The 15,783-nt window shown below is 54.1% G+C and overlaps 2 protein-coding genes across 2 annotated transcripts in view; both read left to right on the plus strand.

Annotated features, from left to right (window-relative positions):
- Nucleotides 1-120: 120 nt before the first annotated feature.
- Nucleotides 121-11,889, plus strand: SARS2 (seryl-tRNA synthetase 2, mitochondrial; the record flags this gene model as incomplete). Its single annotated transcript, XM_080703188.1, has 16 exons — nt 121-387; nt 4,002-4,097; nt 5,548-5,577; nt 6,111-6,251; nt 6,332-6,386; nt 7,514-7,577; nt 7,787-7,892; nt 9,178-9,225; nt 9,383-9,491; nt 9,744-9,789; nt 9,868-9,955; nt 10,033-10,142; nt 11,256-11,349; nt 11,426-11,518; nt 11,604-11,669; nt 11,746-11,889. 16 exons carry the CDS (start codon nt 121-123, stop codon nt 11,887-11,889), a joined length of 1,557 nt encoding a protein of 518 aa, XP_080559314.1.
- A 2,800-nt stretch (nt 11,890-14,689) lies between these two features.
- Nucleotides 14,690-15,783, plus strand: part of CCER2 (coiled-coil glutamate rich protein 2) — a gene marked incomplete at both ends in the record, with an annotated part of 2,096 nt that continues 1,002 nt past the window's right edge. The window contains 5 exon segments of the mRNA XM_080703582.1: nt 14,690-14,762; nt 14,962-15,002; nt 15,088-15,175; nt 15,537-15,758; nt 15,761-15,778. Coding sequence (XP_080559708.1) covers nt 14,690-14,762; nt 14,962-15,002; nt 15,088-15,175; nt 15,537-15,758; nt 15,761-15,778 — 442 coding nt within the window.

A 15,783-nucleotide genomic window follows, 5' to 3' on the forward strand; every position in this document is an offset into this window, starting at 1 on the left:
GGAGAGGCAATCTTTTCTAGAGCCTGATTGGCTCATCCGAGCAAAACAACTGCCTTGCAATTGGTTTAAACTCTGAAAGGGCGGGGCAAAGGGCGTGTGCCTCTTCGTTTCAGGTCCAAGATGGCTGCGTCCATGGCGCGCCGCTTGTGGCCTTTGTTGGCTCGTCGGGGTCTCCGGCCCCGGGGAGACTCTGTTTGCAACCAGAGCCTAAGAAGAAGTTACGCTACAGAGAAACGAGACCGGAACCTCCTGTACGAGCACGCGCGCGAGGGCTACAGCGCCCTCCCTCAGCTAGACATGGAGCTGCTCTGCGCATGCCCAGAAGAGGCCGCGCGCGCTCTAGACCTCCGCAAGGGGGAGCTGCGACCGGCCGACCTGCCCGGGATCGTAAGTGCGCTTGCGCCAGCTGCTGTGCGCGGGCTGCTGTCTTTACCGAACTGGCTTTGCACCTGCTCCCATGGGTAGTGACGGACAGATTTGCGGGAATTTTAGTTCATTTTTAAGTGTAGCCATTGTGTTGTCTTTGGCATCCACTTACATGCCATTTGCCCATTGAGCGCTAAGACCCTACTCTAAGCCAAGGATGCCTTTTGTGTCCTAGAAACACTCCCACTCCTCCCGCCCCCGGGACTGGAGATGGAACCCAGGTGCATTCTATCTCCGAACTACACCCCCAGCCCTATTTTTTATTCTTTATTTTGAAACAAGGCCTCACTAAGTAGCTGAGGCTAGCCACACACCTGCGATCCTCCTGTCTCAGCCTCCCAAGTACTGACCTAAACACACATTTTTCATGTGTTTCATAATGTGGGCTGGGCACCTACTGTTGTCTAGGAACGTATGTGCCAATACCCTGTGTGCTCCAGCCTTATGTCAGGCTTAACCTAAGGCCGCAAAGAAAAATGAGGCATGGTGGCGCACGCTTGTAATCCCCGCACTTGGGAGGCAGAGACAGGAGGATGTGCAGGTTCGAAGCCAGCTTTGCTAGCTTAAGAGACCCTGTTTCCAAAAAAAAAAAAAAAATTATATATATATCTGGGAGTGTAGCCCGGAGGTCGAAGGGTTTCCAGGAACCCTAGGGTACCACACACACACACACAAAAAAAAGAAAGAATAGGGGAACCGGGCACACAGTGGTATACACCTGTAATCCTAGCACTTGAGAGGCTGAGACGGAAGGAACCCAGGTTTGAGGCCAGCCTCAGCAACTCAGCAAAATCCTGTTTCAAAATAAAAAGGGTAAGAAGTATAATTCAGAAGAGTGCCCCAGGGTTCAATTCCCAGTACTTTACACGCACACACACACACACACACCATTTGATAGATATGTAATTTGAAGTGTCACAACCTTTAGCACTATTTTTCAGTCTTTGTGGTCAAGAGTAAGTAAGAAGTGCATTTTACACACCTGGACCAGTACATACTCCCACAGTTGAAAGCAAAGTTTTGTCCTTTTACCATGTGAGATGCACTCTTATTTATTTCTGCAGTACTGGGGATGGAACCCAGGGGCATTCTACCTCCAAGCTACACCCCCAGCCCTATTTTTTTTTTATTTTATTCTTTATTTTGAAACAGAGACTCACTGAGTTGCAAAGGGCCTTCACTAAGTAGCTGAGGCTGTCTGCGAACCAAACTGTGATCCTCCTGTCTCCGCCTCCCGAATGCTGGGGTTACAAGTGCGCGCCACCACGCCCAGCTCACTTTTATTTATTTATGTGGTGGGGGGTCCTGGGGATTGAACCCAGAGGCATTATACCTTTGAGTACATGCCCAGCCAATTTTTTAATTTCTTATTCGGAAACAGGGTCTTCGTAGGTTGACTTGAGTCTCACTACTACTTGCTGAGGCTGTCCTTGAACCTGTGATCCTTCCTGTCTTAGCCTCCCAAGTACAGGGATTACAGCACCACCATACCTGGCATTATTCTTTTATTTTGAAACAGAATCTCACTAAGTAGCTGAGGTTGGCTGCAAACCTGCAATCTCACTGTCTCAGCCCCCTAAGTATTGGGATTACAAGTGTGCACCCTTACACCTGGCTTTATTCTCTCTCTCTTTTTTTTTTTCTTTTTTTTTGATGGTACTGGGAGTGGAACCCAGAGGCTTTTCTACCTCCGGGCTATACTCCCAGACCTATTTTTATACTTTATTTGGAAACAGGCTCTCACTAAGTTGCTGAGATGCTTGCTAAGTAGCTAAGGCTGGCTTCGAACCTGTGCGATCCTCCTGTCTCCGCCTCCCAAGCGCGGGGATGACAAGCGTGCGCCACCGCGCCCGGCTTGTTCTCTCGTTTTTAAACTGCTGCTTTAGATACTGCTATGGGTTGGATGTGGTGTGTCTCCTCCAACACTCATGTTAACAGCTGGTCCCCAGTGTAACAGCAGAGAGGCAATGGAACATCTAAGAGGCAATTAGTTCTTTAAAAGGGATTAATACCTTTCTCGTGGGAGAGGGGTAATTATCTCAGAAGCAGTTGTTATGAAGAAACGCCACTGCTTATGGTTTTTTTTTTTTTTTTTTTTTTTTTCCTGCAGTACTGGGGATGAAACCCAGGGGCATTCTACCTTTAAGCTACACAACCAGCCCTATATTTTATTTGTTATTTTGCCAGGGTCTCACTAAATTGCAGATGGCCTCACTATGTAGCTGAGGCCATCCTCAAACCACGATCCTCCAGTCTCAGCCTCCCGAATGCTCGGATTACAAGCGTGCGCCACCACGCCTGGCTATATTTTGTTTCTTTCACGTGCACCCACCCTTCCACTTTTCTGCCAAGTTGTGATTATAGCACAAGGCCCTTTACAGATAGAGCCTCCCAACTTTGGACTTTCAGCTTCCAGAACTGTGATTAGCTTTCCTTTATAAATTATCTAGTCGGCAGTGTTTTGTTATAGCAACTGAAAATAGGCTAAAACAAACACCCATTAGGATGGATATTACGAAAACAAAACAAAGCTGGGTGCTGTGGTGCACACCTGTAATCCCAGTATGTGGGATGCTAAGATAGGAGGATCACAAGTTTAAGGCCAGACCACAATAATTCAGTGAGATCCTGATTCAGAATAAAAAATAAAAGCCAGACGTGGTGGCGCACACTTGTAACCCCAGCATTCGGGAGGCTGAGACTGGAGGATCGTGGTTTGTGGACAGCCTCAGCTACTTAGTGAGGTCCTCCACAACTCAGCGAGACCCTGTTGCAAAATAAAGAATAAAAAATGGGGCAGGGGGGTTTAGCTCGAAGGTCGAATGCCCCTGGGTTCCATGCCCAGACCCGGAAAAAAAAAAAAAAAAAAATAAAAATAAATAAAAATAAAAAAAAGAATAAAAATAAAAAGGAGGGGGGAGGGGAGCTCAGATTTAGATTACCCCTGGATTCAGTTCCTAGACAAACACACACACACACACACACACACACACAAGCCGAGGCACTGCTGGATTTTATTTCTGGTTCATAAAAGCCATCTTCCCAGCATGCCCTCACATGGTGGAAGGGGAGGAGAGCATTCTGTGGTCTCTTTTATAAAGACACTAACTTCATTCACCCTTGTGACCTCCCAAGGCTCTTCCTCCTAACACTGCCACATTAAGGGCCAGGATTTTAGCATATGAACTGGGGGGTACAACACCCACAGTGGATCACACACAAAACCTAGAAGACGAGTCTGTAGGCTCAGCTCTCCTTGGGGTCCACCCTTGAGTCCAAGGAGACTAAGAAAGAGGAAGTCCGGGATGGGGCTTACCTTCAGAGGGGAGACCCAAGAGCCATGCTCATGAATTTCCACACGTGCTCATTGGTTGATCTTGGTCACATGAGCCCAAGCGGCTGCAAAGGAGGCTGGGAAATGCGTTTTAATTCAGAGCAGCTATGCGTCCATTTAAACACTGGAGTTCTGGAGAATGCTGCATGGGGCAGCGAGAGGTCCTTGCCTCCGCTGCTGCAGGTCTCAGTGGCCCTCGGGGTGAGGCTGTCACCTCTCTCTCTCCTGTGTCCACCTGCAGATCTCAATGTGGCAGGAGCTGAGGCAGCTGCGGCAGCACATCCGGAGCCTAGAGGCAGAGAAGGGGGCCGTGACCGAGGCGGTGCGGGCCCTGCTGGTGAGCAGCCTTCCTCAGGGTGGGGAGTAGCGGTATGGGCGTCTCAAATGCAGCTTTCAGAAAACCCAGTTTAAGGCGCTTGAACCACAGAGATACTTGTTGCCTCACTGACAAGCTGCCCAGAGCCAGGAAACCCAGGGTGGATTCATTGGCGGCTCTTCCTAGCATGCCCGACAGGTTCTTTCTGTCTTTTTCTGCACCAGAAACTTCTCCCCATAGCTCTGGCCTCATAGTTCCAAGATGGCTGCCATGGTGCAGTGTCTCCTTGCCTGACTGCCACAGGCAGAGAACAGGGATTTCTCTGGCTTGTTGCCTTTTCTAAGAGCAAGGAGACTGGTCTCTAAGCTGAGTGCCCTCGTGTCTCCTGGGCCCAGACGCCCACCCCACACCATCACCAGCAAGGGGGATGGAGTCGCTACCATCACTTAGGCTGGTCATGGGCCAGCCTTGAGCTGGATCCACTATCCTTGAGCCTCAGGCTGCCCAGGTGGGTCGGGGGGAGCCGGATTCAGCTCTAGCAGGAAGGAAAAAGGAAAGATCCTGGATTATACAACCCAAAGTGTCTGACACAGAAGGTTTAAAACAATCATACACCCAGGTGTGGTGGTGCATGCCTGTAATCCCAATACTTGGGAGGCTGAGACAGAAGGGTCACAGGTTTGCGGCCAACCTCAGCTACTTAAGTGAGGCCCTCCACAACTTAATGAGACCCTGTTTCAAAAATAAAGAATAAGCCAGGCGTGGTGGCGCACGCTTGTAATCCCCGCTCTTGGGAGGCTGAGACAGGAGGATTGCACAGGGTCAAAGCCAGTCTCATCTACTGAGTGAAGTTCTCAGCAACTTAGCGAGACCCTGTTTCCAAATAAAGTATAAAATAGTTCTGGGAGTATAGCCCGGAGGTAGAAAGCCTCTGGGTTCCACCCCCAGTACCACAAAAATAAAATAAAATATAAATAAAATAGGGCTAGGATATAGCTCAGAGGTAGAATGCCCCTGGGTTTAATCCCCAGTATTAAAAATAAAATTAATGTTCAATAAGAAGCTACATACCTCCCTTCCAGGGAGCGCCTGTTATCTTACTTCACAGTTAGTGATATTGAAGTCCAGAGAGGGAAAAAGTCTTAATCTAAAATCACACAGCTGGAAGGCACCCCACATTAAGACCCAACCGGCCTGATTTCCTTAGCCATTTTGTATTTTAGAAGGTTATGAATATCAAAAGCCCTGTTCAGTCCCCAGTACCACAATAAATAAACAGATTTAGTTAACCACAGCTGCAGATGTGATACACTTATCTTCCCTCCTAGCTCTATGAGCCGAGAAATAGGCACAGGTGGTGGAGGGACCCAGCTGGGCTCTGACGGCGGGAGCCTCAGGACTCCTGGCTCCGTTTGACCTTTCACCCCTCGTGGTTTTCGGCCTAATCACCCCTCCCCGTCTCTCTTACCAGGTGGACCAGGACAGCAGTCGTATGCAGCAGGTACTGCAGGGAGATCATCTCTTGCCCCAGTGGCGGTGGGCAAGGAGGAGACTATTGATCATTCTTCCATCCCAAATGACACAAAGCACAAGTCAGACAGGTTTGGGGTGGGGGAACTGGGCTCTGCTGATTCATGGAACTAAAAAGACTGGCTTCAGGTGGGGCTGGATTCAGGTTCTGGCTCCGTATTTGCTTCTGCTTCCCAGTCATCCCTCACTGCGCTGTCTCCCCTTGTGGAAGGGGAGGCACATCCAGCACACCGTCCTGGGGCTCCTTCTCATAGTTCAGCTTGGGCCATGTGCCTGTCACTGTGAGCCAGTCACCACAGTCACAGCAGCGGAGTGTTCCAGGGTCCAGGCCTGAGCCTCACCCTGCACCCCTGCCACATGATGAGGGAGGGCTTGAGAGGAAGTCCAGGATGCCGGCCCCCCAGAAGAGGCAACGAGTGTCCACCACAGAGGCTGTGCCAGCAAGGGGTGAGGTGTGGACTCTTGACTGTCCTGGGCTGACCGGCCCCTTTGTCCTGCCTCCAGGACCCTCGATATCAGAGTCTGCGGGCACAGGGCCGGGAGATCCGGAAGCAGCTCACGCTCCTCTACCCCAGGGAGACGCAGCTGGAGGAGCAGTTCTACCTGCAGGCGCTGAGGCTGCCCAACCAGACCCACCCCGACACCGTGAGCGCTGTGCGGGGCCGTGCGGGAGGCTGGGGCTGCCTACTGCCACCTTCCCGTGACACCCACTGTCCTCCCTGCAGCCCATCGGGGACGAGAGCCAGGCCCGAGTGCTCCAGGTGGTCGGAGAGAAGCCAGGTGGGCCACGCCCCAGGGCCGGGACCCCGCAGGCCCAGGGGCCTCAGGCTGGGGCTGGAGGCTGCGGGGAGCAGTGTGGGGGCGCCTGAGATCTGGGGTGCAGCTGGAGTCTACACAACCTTAGGCTGTGGGAGGCAGTGCTGCCTAACCGCCCTGGCCAGACTCAGGCAGTCCCTGGGGGGCAGTTCACAGGCTCAGCCCGTCCCCCACCCTGCGGGGCCTGCTCAGCCTGGGTTTTGCATGTGTGCGTGCGCAAGCATGCGTGTGTCTGTGTCTTTCTGTCTTTCTCTGGCCCCTCACTTTGGTTCCTTCTCTTTCTCCCTCCTCGCCTCTCTCTATGTGTCTCCTTTATCTTTTTCTTTTCTTTATTTATTTATTTTGTGTGGTGCTGGGGGTGGAACCCAGAGACTTTTCTATCTCCGGGCTATACTCCCAGACCTATTTTATATTTTATTTGGAAACAGGGTCTCACTAAGTTGCTGAGAGCCTTGCTAAGTAGCTGAGGCTGGCTTCGAGCCTACGTGGTCCTCCTGTCTCAGCCTCCCAAGCGCGGGGATTACAAGCATGCGCCACTACGCCCGGCTTGTTTTTCTTTTTCTTTTTGGTGGTACTGGGGATTTAACCCAGGGCCATTTACCTCTGAGCTATACCCCCAGCCCTTTTTATTTTTTATTTTGAAAACAGTCTCTCTAGGTTGCTGAGAGCCTCGCTATGAGGCTGCAGCTGGCCAGGAGCCTCCGCTGCTGTGTTCTCGGCCTCCTGTGTCCTGGGATTACAGGCGTGTGGTGTGACGCCAGCTGGCTCCTGTCTGACATGTGTTTCTATCTCTCTCCCTGTCTCTCTTTCTCTGTGTCTCTAACTCCCTTCCCATCCCTGCACATTTATCTCTGCCTTCTTTTTTCCGGTTCCCATCTCTGCCTCCATCTAACCCCTCTGTCTTTCTCCGTGTCTCTCTCTTCTCTTCCTTCCTTTCCTGTGTTCTTTCCTCTTTTCTCCCTTTGTCTCTTCCTGCCCTCTCTATGGCTCTTGGCTCCTCCCGTCTCAGTCGCCCTCCCTCCCTCCCTGTCCCCTCTCCCCCCACCCACGTCTCTGTCCCCTCTCACCCCATGCTTCTCACCCCCATCCAGCTTTCTCCTTCCAACCCCGAGGCCACCTGGAAATTGCCGAGAAGCTCGACATCATCCGTCAAAAGTGAGCCCCCACCCCATCCCTATCCCCACCCCGACAGCTGGCAGCCGCTCCTGTGCCCTGGGCCTCAGTAGGCGGTGTGGAAATATCAGGGCCAGCCTGCCATGAATTTTTGATGCCCAGCCCTGCCTAGCAGCTGGGCCTCTGCCCCCCACTGCTTGAGTCCCTTCCCCCGCCATCCCTGGCCCACACGCACTGCTTGTCTCTTCCAGGCGCCTGTCCCACGTGTCTGGCCACCGCTCCTACTACCTGCGAGGGGCCGGGGCTCTCCTGCAGCACGGCCTGGTCAGCTTCACTCTCAACAAGCTTGTTAGCCGGGTATGGCCAGGAAGAAGGCAGCCCAAAGGGGATGGCACTGACACCAGGCTCCCAGGGTGGGGGTGACTAGCCCTGCACTAGTCATTGTTATCAGAGCTTGGCACATTTAGTTCCTACCATGAACCAGGCATGGAGGTACACACCTGTAATCTGAGTACTTGGGAGGCTGAGATTGGAGGATTGCAGGTTTGGGGCCAGCCTCAGCAGATTAGCTCTCAGCAATTTAGCAAGATGCTGTTTTTATGTAAAAATTAATAGATCCAGGCATGGTGGCATACACCTGTAATCCCAGTACTTGAGAGGCTGAGGCAGGAAGATTGCAGGTCTGAGGACAGCCTCAGCAAGTAGTGAAACTCTCATCAACCTAGTGAGACCTTGTTTTAAAGTAAAAAATAAAATCAGAGCCAGGCATGGTGGCCCACACCTGTAACCCCAGTACTTGGGAGGCTAAGATAGAAGGATCACAGGTTCAAGGACACTTCCGCAAGTGAGACTCTCACCAACCTAGCAAGACCCTGTTTCAAAATAAAAAATAAGCTGGGCATGGTGGCACACGCTTGTAATCCCTGCGCTTGGGAGGCAGAGACAGGAGGATGGCGCAGGTTTGAAGCCAGCCATGTGCGCTGGCTTAAGAGACCCTGTTTCCAAATAAAAAAGTATAAAAATAGGTCTGGGAGTGTAGCCCGGAGGTAGAAGGGTTTCCAGAAACCCCAGTACCAAAAAAAAAAAAAAGTCATCAAGCCAGGAATGCTAGATGCAGGCTTGTAATCCTAGTACTTGGGAGACTGAGACAGGAGGATTGCAGGTTTGCAGCCAGATACTTAGTGAGGCCCTCTGCAACTTGGTAAGACTTTGTTTCAAAATAAAAGGAATTTAAAAAAATTCAATATTAGAGAAAAAAAAAAAAAAGTCAGCATGGGCTGTTGGCCATGGTGAGGACTCAGACAGTTCCTGAGAGGGCACTAGGAAGCCATGAGGCTTTAAGCAGGGGAGGGCAGAGTCGCATGGTCAGGCCTGGGCTTTTGAACAGTACCACCAGCTGCCCTGCATGAGATGAACTGAGGGAAAGAACTGGAGCTGAGGAGACCAGGGGGCCTGCAGGGGAGAGGTCCCCCATTATCAGGACTCCAGAGCTGTGGGCCACTGTCCAGGCCATCATCTCTCTGCTCTGCGGTGGGCTGGCTCCGGAATGTCGGGGGAACCGCTGGCTCCTGCGGTGTTCTCCTGCCGGCCTAAGCTTGTGTGTGGTGGGGGTCTTGCCATGCTCACCCACCTCCCCCCACAGGGCTTCACCCCCATGACGGTGCCGGATCTTCTCCGAGGAGCCGTGTTTGTGAGTGAAGACGCTGTCCCCGGGCTGGGCTGAGGGATTGGGTCATCACTGGGAAGTCAGCACAATTCCAGGGGTTTCCAGGGGAATACTGGGGTTGTGACTGCAGAATAGGGGAGGCCCCTGACCACCCTCCCCCCCCCCCATGGCCATCCCCCAGGAAGGCTGTGGAATGACACCAAACGCCACCCCATCCCAAATTTACAACATCGACCCCTCCCGTTTCGAAGACCTCAACCTGGCCGGAACGGCAGAGGTGGGGCTTGCAGGTGAGAGCCTGTCTGGATGGTGGGGGCGAGGAGCAGGAGAGACCGTGGAGGGACAAGTTGTGGGACAGCTCCGCTGCCTGGAGACCAACATGGACAGTTGTGTAGGTGGTTTACTGCACAGCAGTACCGTGATGGTCAAGCCATGGGCTCTGATGCAGGGTTGTATCCACCAGAGGGAATGTCTTCTGAGTCTCACAAAGGCTTCCTTCCATGGGGGAGGCTGACCCCGCCCTGCCCCCTTCACCTCCCCAGGCTACTTCATGGACCACGCTGTGGCCTCCAGGGACCTGCCAGTCAGGTGACGCTCAGTCCCTCTAGACTTTATCCCCACCCACCGTTCACTCTGCGCTCCCTGACCGGCCTCCTCGCCCTCTAGGATGGTGTGTTCCAGCACCTGCTACCGGGCAGAGACGGACACGGGGAAGGAGCCCCGGGGGTTGTATCGAGTCCACCACTTCACCAAGGTCGGTGCAATGGAGATGGGCTAACCAGGGTGTCAATGGCCATGGCCGCCTGACCCCTGCATCCTGCCCCTTGCCAGGTGGAGATGTTCGGGGTGACGGGCCCCGGGCTGGAGCACAGCTCCCAGCTGCTGGAGGAGTTCCTGTCCCTTCAGGTGGAGATATTGACGGAGCTGGGCTTGCATTTCCGGTGAGGAAAGGGGCTGGGATCCTGGTGTGTGGCGGAGGGTGGGTTGCGACCAGTGAGGGGCTGGCTAGGTGTAACCTAATCCTGTACAGGATTACAGAAGCGTGGAGACTCAGGCCCCTCCTTCCCTCCTGTGGTTCCCCATCCCAGCTGCTTCCTCTCCCACATGGTAGGAAGCAGGGCCCAAGACAGAGGACCCAGCTATCCCAGCCCCAGTCCTCGCTCACCCTGTCACACACACACAGTGTTCGAGAGGCTGAGAAAACTGGGCATGGTGGTACACGCCTGCGATCCCAGCGATCCCAGCAACCCGGAAGGCTGAGGCAGGAGAATCTCAGGTTCCGGCCAGCCTGAGGAATTTGGCAAGACCCTGTCTCAAAATGAAAAATAAAAAGGTCATGGCACAGTGGCAGAGCACCACTGGAGTCGCTGGAGTTATTGCTAAGACTTCCCAAAAAAGTCCATCAAGAAAGGCTGAGAGCCGGGCGAGGTGGCCCACGCTTGCACGGAGGCGGAGACAGGAGGATCGCGCAGGTTTGAAGCCAGCTGCACTGGCTTAAGAGACCCTGTTTCCAAATTTTAAAAATATGTAAAATAGGTCTGGGAGTGTAGCCCAGAGGTAGCAGGGTTTCCAGGAACCCCAGTACCACCAAAAAAAAAAAAAAAAAGTCTGAGAAAAGTAGAATTTTTTTTCTGCATGACCCATTATAAAACCCACAGGGTGCTATTGTTATAGAAGGGGAAATACCTGGGTGCTGGTACTTGGGAAGAGACAGGAGGATCACAGGTTTGAGGCCAATGTGTGTAACTTAGACGTGTGTGTGTGTGTGTGTGTGTGTGTGTGTGTGTGTGTGTGTGTGTTTTGAACTCAGGGCCTTGTGGGTGCTAGGCAAGTAATCCACCATAGAGTTTTGCTACTACTCACTAAGTTTCCATGTGCTGGCCTCGAACTTATGGTCCTCCTGCCTGAGCCTCCCAAGTACTGGAATTACAGGCATGCACCATCATGCCTGACTGTTTTTACTGCCATTTTCCTTTTTTTGTGGCCACCTTGTCCTCCACCCCCCCTCTCCTCCACCACCTTCACGTCTCACCTGCCCTCATCCTTGGCCGCAGGGTCCTGGACATGCCCACCCAGGAGCTGGGCCTTCCCGCCTACCGCAAGTTTGACATTGAAGCCTGGATGCCCGGCCGAGGCCGCTTTGGAGAGGTGTGCCCTGCCCCGGGGGGACCTGGGAGGATGGGCCTGCCCCTATGGCAGCTCTCAGTGCCTTTCCCCACCCCAGGTCACCAGTGCTTCCAACTGCACGGACTTCCAGAGCCGGCGCCTCCACATCATGTTCCAGACCGAGGCCGGAGAGCTGCGATTCGCCCACACGGTGAGGCCAGCCACCCTCGCCGGCAGCCACACTTCCCTCCCAGGGCCCAGGTGAGGGCCTGGTCCTGAGCATGCCTTTCTCCCAGGTGAACGCCACAGCCTGTGCTGTCCCTCGCCTCCTCATCGCCCTCCTGGAGAGCAATCAGCAAAAGGTGAGGGTTCACAAGTCCTACCGGAGGGTGAAGGGCGGAGGAAGTGACAGTGTCCTAAGGACTCCTCTGTCCCCAGGATGGCTCGGTTCTCGTGCCCCCGGCCCTCCAGCCCTACCTCGGCACTGATCGGATCACAGCCCCCAGTCACAAGCCTCTCCAGTACATTGGTCCCAACCAGCCCCAAAAGCCCAGGTACCCAGGCCAGCCAGCTCCCAGCTGAGAACCCAGCCGCATCAGCCAGAGCTCCAGAGGCCCTGGACGCGTGCAGCCTGCATCCCCGAGCCCCCTGACGTCTGCATTCCTCGTGCCAGTGCCACACCTGGCCACCTGGGCTCCAGGATCCACTGCCTGCTTCCTGAGAATCAGCCAGTGGCCCAGTTGTCACTGGGAATCCCAGCCTGCAGGAGGAAGCAGGACATCTGGAGATGAGAGAAGGAGAGGACTAGACCTCCATCCCTCTATCCTTCCCTCTCTCAGTGCTGAGCAGAAAGTCCCCAATAAAAGGTCAGAACAAAATTCTCTGTGGATCTGCAAGCAAGGAAGGTCCCACTTCCCAGGAGGGGCTGTGCAACAGCCCAGGGGTGCCAAGACACCAAAGGGTCTCTAGTTGTAAGACCAGGGCTGGGAATATCAAGCGACCCCCAGAGTATGTTGAGGGTGGTTGGGGATCACAACGAGGCTGAGTCAAGCAGTCGCCTTCCAATGGCTCCCTGGAGCCGACTGCAGTCTGAGCCTCACCCCCTGGGTCTGCTGTGTCACAGACTGTAAAGAAGCCAGCGCTGATCTTGCCCCAGTCCTCCTGCCTGAACCAGTCCTCTCTTAAGCGCCCCGCCTCAGCACATTGTCCCCGTGGTTTCAGCATCAGTCCTTCCAGTCATCCTTAACAGTTTTCTCACGTCTCCATCCAGTTCATCAGCAAACCTGGCAGCTCCGCCCCCAGAGTATTTCCAGAGTCTGCCCATGGCTCCCCCATTCTTGGCCTCTACGCCAGTGCTACCCACCATAACCCCACTTGGGTAGCCTCATTGTCGCCCTGTAAACACCTGAGTGGTACATAGCCTTCGCTGCCCAGAGCCCTCCTGTGGCTCCATCAGAACAAAGGGTAAGGTCGGGCGTGGTGACGTACACTTGTAATCCCAGCATTCAAGAGGCTGAGACTGGAGGATCGCAGTTCACAGACAGCCTCAGCTACTACTTAGGCCCTTTGCAACTCAGTGAGACCCTGTTTTGAACATAAAAAGGACTAAAAAATAGGGCTGGGGGGTGTATCTTGGAGGTAGAATGCCCCTGAGTTCCATCCCCAGTACTGCAAAAAAACAAAAAACAGGGCAAAATTGTCATGCCCTCACATCATACTCCACAAAGTTCACTGAAGTCTTCCGTATATAGCTTCAAAAAGATTGGGGTATTGACCAACTTGCTGTTGTGGCCCCAGAGCCTAGGAGAGGAATTAGCATATAGTAGGTGTTTAATAAGTATGCTGTGGGGTGCCAGGCATGGTGGCACACGCTTGTAATCCCAGCATTCAGGAGGCTGAGACAGGAGAATCGAGGTTCACAGACGGCCTCATCTACTTAGGCCCTTTGCAACTCAGACCCTGTTTCAAAATAAAGAATAAAAAATAGGGCTGGAGATGTAGCTCAGAGGTAGAATGCCCCTGGGTTCCATCCCCAGTACAAAAAAAAAAAAATATGCTGTGGGGTGCATAATTTTTATTGCCAGTCTTGGGAGGCTGAGACAATAGGATCACAGGTGTGATGAGGCCAGTCTCAGCAATTCAGTGAGACCCTGTTTCAAATAAAAAATAGTGCTGGGTGTGGTGGTGCACACTTGTAATCCCAGCATTTGGGAGGCTGAGACCAGAGGATTGCAGTATGTGGACAGCCTCAGCTACTTATCAAAGCCCTTGCCAACTCATTGAGACCCTGTTTCAGAAACAAAAATAGGGCTGGCAGTGTAGCTCAGAGGTAGAATGCCCCTGGGTTCAATCCTCAGTACAAATAAATAAACACAAAATAGGGCTGGGAATATAGCTCAATGCGCGCGCGTGCGCGCGCGCGCACACACACACACACACACACACACACACACACACACACACACACACACACACCTGGGAACTTGAGATGCTTAGTATAGTAAACAGGGTCTACAAGAAAGGTCAAGCTCGGGTGCCATCGCCCATTGGTTCAATCCTCCGTACAAATAAAATAGGGCAGGGGATATAGCTCAGAAGTAGAACACCCTGGGTTTTATCCCCAGTAACACACACACACACACACACACACACACCACGGGCTGGGAGCCTGAGATGCTTAGTAGACAGGGTCCTCAAGAAAGGTCAAGCTCGGGTGCCATCACCCATTGATCAGTGTCAGGAACCTGAGGATTCTGAGCAAGTCCAGACCTCTCCCCTGCCGTGTGCCCCTACCCATCCCTTCATGGGGGTCTCCTATAAGAGCTGTGAATCCCCAAAGGTGGGCTCTCCCACTGAGATGGCCCACATTTTCCCTCTACCACTTTCTTGAATAAACCTCTTTGAAAAAAGGGGAGGAAGGTGGTTTAGGGATGTAGCTCAGAGGTGGAATGCCCCTGGATTCTCAATCTCCAGTACCACCACACACAAAAAGTTAGGCAACTGTCCCCTGAGTGCCTGGGACATAGGTGAGAACCTGACCACAACCTCTAAGCAAGTGAGGTTTCTTCCCAGATAAGAAAACCAAAGAGGGAAGGAGAGTCTGAGTGGCTGTGCTTGGACTTGAATCCGAGTTCTCATTGGACCCTTAACTCTGAGGACCCCGAGCCTGGAAGCCTTGCTTGGGGTGGGGGTGGGGGTGGGGCGTCAGGGTGTGGGTCCTCATGAATAATTGAGGGCCTCAGGCAGGGGCCGCCCTGCAGCTGTCGCGGGCGGGGTGGCAGCGATGGCCACGTCACTTCCTCCCCTGCGGGGGCCACCGCGCGGGTTATAAAGCGCTGGCACCCAGCCGCACAGCCCAGGACCCTGGTCCTGACGCCCTACCATGCCACGCTGCGCCCCCGCCTCCGCGTTGCTGCTGCTGCTGCCGCCTCTGCTGGCACTGCTGCTAGGGGCTGGTGAGTGCCAGCAACCCCAAGGGCCCCGGGAACTAGGGCTCGGGCGATCAGTGCACCTGGCAGGGCGGGGCTGGACTAGACCCACAAGCGGAACTTGCAGAGTGGGTCCCTACACCTGGCAGGTGGGCTGGGGAGGGGCCACGTAGTCCAGGGATCTGGGGTCAGCGCCGAGGACAGCACCCATCCCCTCCCTCCACAGCCACTGCCGCTCCTCTGGCGCCTAGACCTTCCAAGGAGGAGGTGAGTTGTGGAGCCCTGTCCTGCCTCCGGGATCCCTGCCCGCCCTGCCTGCAGCCTCCTCTCTGACACTTCATCCCTTCCCCAGCTGATGCGCTGTCTGGCAGAGGTGGTCACAGAGGTGCTGACCCTGGGCCAGGCCCAGAGAGGACCGTGCACGGCTCTCCTCCACAAAGGTAAAGTTCTTTTCCAGAGCTCCAGCCCATCTCACTCGGTTCTACCAGGATGCTCCATAGCCCTCCGGCCCTGCACCACCTGGAGGAAGGGGTGGCCTCTTTGCATCCGGAGTCCTGTGGTCTGGGTTAGCGTGACACTGCCCCGTGCTCCCACCTGACAGCTTGGCCACCAGCTCTGCCCTAGAGGCTCTCTGCAGAGGGATGGGTGGGGCCGGGAGCATCTCCAGGACCTGGCCCCCTCTCCTAACTCTGGGAACCACTCCCCCCCGCCCCCGTCGAGCTAGGCAGCTTCAGGCAGGACCCAGAACTCTCCAGGGGGTTCCCAGCTTCATGCAGACAGCATCCTGTCTCTTTCTGCTAGAGATGTGTGAGACAGAGCCCTACACCTGCCTGTCCCCTGAGGAGAGAGGGCTGCTGCTGGGTAAGGATTTCAAGAAGCAGGAGGCTGGGAAGACAAGGTCTAGCCAGGCTGTGCGGGACGAGGAAGAGGAGGAGGCAGCGGAGAGGACCCGCAAGTCTGAGGTCCGGGAACAGGCCATCCATGAGCAGCTCCAGCAGGAGGAGGAGGAGAAGGAGGAAGAGGAGGGAGGAAAAGAAGAGGAGGCCCA

This window comes from Muscardinus avellanarius (genome assembly GCF_963383645.1).
Source record: "Muscardinus avellanarius genome assembly, chromosome: 10".
NCBI classification, from domain to species: domain Eukaryota; kingdom Metazoa; phylum Chordata; class Mammalia; order Rodentia; family Gliridae; genus Muscardinus; species Muscardinus avellanarius.